At 45.4% G+C, this 4,328-nt stretch overlaps 1 protein-coding gene across 1 annotated transcript; it reads right to left on the reverse strand.

Annotated features, from left to right (window-relative positions):
* Positions 1-3,257: 3,257 nt before the first annotated feature.
* LOC128070077 (E3 ubiquitin-protein ligase SIAH1-like) lies at positions 3,258-4,037 on the reverse strand. Its single transcript, XM_052663383.1, has one exon. It carries the CDS (start codon positions 4,035-4,037, stop codon positions 3,258-3,260), a length of 780 nt encoding a protein of 259 aa, XP_052519343.1.
* Between the last annotated feature and the right edge of the window lie 291 nt (positions 4,038-4,328).

The raw sequence follows: 4,328 nt of genomic DNA on the forward strand, positions 1-4,328 counted from the left end.
GGAAAGCACAGAACAATAAAATCAGGCTGACTCTGGTTTTGGGGGTACATGCTCAGGAAATTCCAGGGGGAACCCTGAGGCCTGACTCGCCTTGCCCATCAGGCCTCTCCACATGACCTTGTCATGGGTGGGATCTCCCGTGCTTGCTCCCGGCACACATCTTTATTTATGATATAATTATCAATTTTCTTCATTTAATTTTTTAGAGACTATACTACGGAACTCCTAAAATGGCAAAAACAAATAAAGCATTATTTCCAAAAGTAAGGCTTGCAAAATTAATAATTAATATGACAAGGTTGTTAAATATTTGACATCCTTAACAATGTAAGGCATAGAGCTAGCCCAGAAGACCATTAAGTAAATATGATCTATATTATGGAGAAGAGTAGATCCTCATTCCCTTAGGTAGATGCAGTAAACTAAGAAATCTTACTCTTAAAAAAAAAAAATTACTGGAGTAGAGTTGATTCACAATGTTGTGTTAATTTCTGCTGCACAGCAAAGTGATTCAGATATATGTGTGTGTGTGTGTATATATATATATATATATATATATATATATATATATACACTTTGAAATATTCTTTTCCGTTATGGTTTATCACAGTATATTAAATATAGTTTGCTGTGCTATACAGTACAAACTTGTTGTTTATCAAATCTTTATTATAGAGTTTAGGTCCTAATTTTAGAACAGCTAACAACTCGTTAACAACTTTAAACTTGTTCAGAGTTAGAAACAATGACACAGCCACATGCGCTCTCAGCGCCTTTCAATAACCTGCCTATTTCAACACTTAGTAGCTTCAGATCAGATTATTAGCTTTTACCTTTCTTTTTTACTTTTAGCAAGGTAATTGGAAAGGTGAAATTGATAGAAAGTTATACAATTCAGTGGTATTAATATTCCTGCATTGCCTGTAGGAGTCAAATCTGACTTGTTTTTCTCATAGACATTTGGTTATAAATCCATATGAATATCTTTTAATCAGTCCTGGAAGAGAAATATCTCATCACAACCTGTTAAGAGCTATTTGTGAAAATTGTAATGAAATGTTTAAGAAAAAGGAAGAGACATACAATACCAACATTCTCATGAAAATGTGTCTAGTCTATTGATGAACTCAAATTCCAAGTTTGAGTTTTGAAACAAAATTTCCATGGCATTTAAGCTAATCTGCAATGAAAGAAAGTGAAAGTGAAAGTCACTCAGGACTGTCTGACTCTTGTGAACGCATGGACTGTAGAGTCCATGGATTCTCCAGGCCAGAATACTGGAGTGGGTAGTTGTTCCCTTCTCCAGGGGATCTACAGTCCGTGGAATTCTGCAGACCAGAATCCTAGAGTGCATAGCCTTTCCATTCTCCAGGGAATCTTCCCAACCAGGGATCGAACTGAGATCTCCCACTTTGCAGCCTGATTCTTTACCAGCTGAGCCACAAAGGAAGCCCAAGAATAGAGAAGTGGGTATCCCTTCTCCCTTCTCCCACACTTTGTGACCACATGGACGATACAGTCCATGGCATTCACCAGGCCAGAATACTGGAGTGGGTAGCCTTTCCCTTCTCCAGGGGATATTCCCAATCCAGGAATCCAACCCAGATCTCCCACAGTGCAGGCGGATTCTTTACCAGCTGAGCCACAAGGGAAGCCCTGTTATACTGAAATGGGTAGCCTATCCCTTCTCCCACTCTTGACCACATGGACTCTAGTCCATGGAATTTTCCAGGCTAGAATACTCCAGTGGGTACCCATTCCCTTCTCCAGGTGATCTACAGTCCTTGTAATGCTCCAGGCCAGCATATTGGAGTGGGTAAGGCTTTCCCTTCTGCAGGGCATCTTCCCAACCTGGGGTCAAACCCAAACTTCCCACATTGCAGGCGGATTCTTTACCAGCTGAGCCACAAGGAAAGCCCAAGGATACTGCAGTGGGTAGCCTAGCGCTCCTCCCACTGTTTCTGACCACAAGGAGCATACAGTGCATGGAATTCTCCAGGCCAGAAAACTGCAATGGGTATCCGTTCAAAGCCAGATCTCCCACATTGCAGGTGGATTCTTTACTAGCTGGGCCCCAAGGTAATCCCAAGAATATTGGAGTGGGTAGCCTATCCCTTATCCCACTCTTTGTGACCACATTGACTATACATTCCATGGACTTGTCCAGGCCAGAATACTGGAGTGGGTAGCCATTCCTTCTCCAGGCATCTTCCCAACCCAGATATCCAACCCAGATCTCCGACACTGCAAGCCAGTTCTTTACCAGCTGAGCCACAAGGGAAGCCCAAGAATATTGGAGTGGGTAGTCTGTCCCTTCTCCCAATCTGTGCGACCACATAGGCCAGAGTACAGGAGTGGGTAGCCTTTCCCTTCTCCAGAGATTCTTCCCAACCCCAGGATTGAACCCAAATCTCCCATACTTCAGGCAGTTCTTTAGCTGCTGAGCCACAAGGGAAGCCCAAGAATACTGGAGTGGATAGCCTATCCCTCTCCAGCGGATTTTTCCCCCACCCAGCAATTGAACCATGCTCTCCTGCATTGCAGCCAGATTCTTCACCAGTGGAGCTATCGGGAAAACCCCTTACATGAATAGCTTTTTTTGCTCTACACCAAATACAAAATGCTCTCATTTCCAAATCCCTGAAAAACTCTTTGTGGTGACATCAAATAAATAAGAGTCGTTTTAGTTTCTTTTACAGAAAAGAAAGTCAAATTTTTTTAATTAAAAACTAGAATTAAAAATTAGCAAATGCATAAACACACACTCAAAAATACACACACAAGAACACTATGTATTGACTCACAGAAGGGAAATGCAGTGGTCGAAGACCAGTCAATATGGCTTGTCAGTTATAGGAGAAGAAATCCAAGCATGTGTGTGTGCGCACACACACACACACTCACACAGTTCAGGCACAGAAAAAAGAACCCAGTATTTTTCAACAGTACATTCAATCTACCATAAACAAAACTTCAGAATTAGTTTTCAAAGGTTCTTATTTTAATTCAAAGATGCCCATCTCGGGTATAAATATACCTATATTTTCTAGTGGTTTACTGTTGGCTTATTTTAAATCTATTAGTGTTATTACATGCAACTATTTCCTGTATTTAACACCCTTTCATCTTCTGTAGCTTAATGTCTCTAGCTTCAACCTACCCAAAGTTTCTGGTTGGTAGGAAGACAGGTGCCTTCTTCTCTGTGAAACTGAATGTATTGGTTTTAAACACTCGCCAGAAAATGTTTGATCACCATTTCAAGTCATGGAAATAGTTACATTGATGCTTAAATCGCCATTTTCTGCGAAAAGTTCCGCAACTCTGGGGTGGAAGACTAGGCAGTCACAGTTCAGAAACGCTGTATCAATTCGCTCACGAATAGATAGAGGCGTGGCTTCCCACATCAATCGCCGTCTCGTACCGTTTAGCTCAAGTCGATAAGTAAAATGTTCAGCTTGCTCGCGTGTTCCTATCAGCTGGACAGCGGCAAAGAATTTCTGGTAACCGTCGTGGATTTCCAGTTTCTCCAAAATTAGTAAGAACTGAGACCCAAAACAGGACTGCACCATCACCCAGTCAAGGGTACCAGCCAGATTAATGTTGACTGCAAGGAAAACGACAACTTCTCCCTGCAGGGTTATAACGGAGTTGTTATAGTGCTGCATCACGTGTGGTACAACGGCATCCATGGCGCCTTGCCACCCACAGGAAGCGCCAGGGCAAGGGCAACGACAGGGCCTAAACTCGCAGTGTTCTTCGTGGTCTGCTTTTTCTGTGGGCGGCACGGTTGCTCCGCATCCCGAAGAGGCGTATCTACACGGGAAGAGTACTAAATCGGCCACTCTCTCCATGGCCAAGTTGCGAACGGCTGTCAGCGGGCCCCGGCAAGTTGGACAACGGGCGAGCCTTGAGCGACATTCACGACAAACGAGGTGGCCATTCTGGCACTGTGTAATTGGAGGCAAGACATGGTTCAAGCACACCGGACACTCAAAAAGACTCGCCAAGGCACTGTTGGACACAGTGTGGTCAGTCATTTCTGTGGGGGAGAGCGCGCCTCGACCTCGGTCCTGGTCCACTCACGCTCCGTCGTCGCCGCCGCCGCCAAGGCCACCAGCGAGGGCCACGCCACCGCCACCGCCTCTGCCTCGTGTGGCTCGCCGCTGACGTTAGAGAGTGCGCCGCCAACGGGCGCCCCCCAACGGCCGGCGCGGCTCCCGACAGCCCGGCCCGGCGCTCGGCGCGTTCTCGAGCCCGCGCGCGCTCCCGAACCGGCGCGCGCTCGCGCCCAGTACCTCCCACTCTGGCGGCCGCCGCGGGGAAGCGCG

This window comes from Budorcas taxicolor, chromosome X (genome assembly GCF_023091745.1).
Source record: "Budorcas taxicolor isolate Tak-1 chromosome X, Takin1.1, whole genome shotgun sequence".
Classification (NCBI taxonomy): Eukaryota; Metazoa; Chordata; class Mammalia; order Artiodactyla; family Bovidae; genus Budorcas; species Budorcas taxicolor.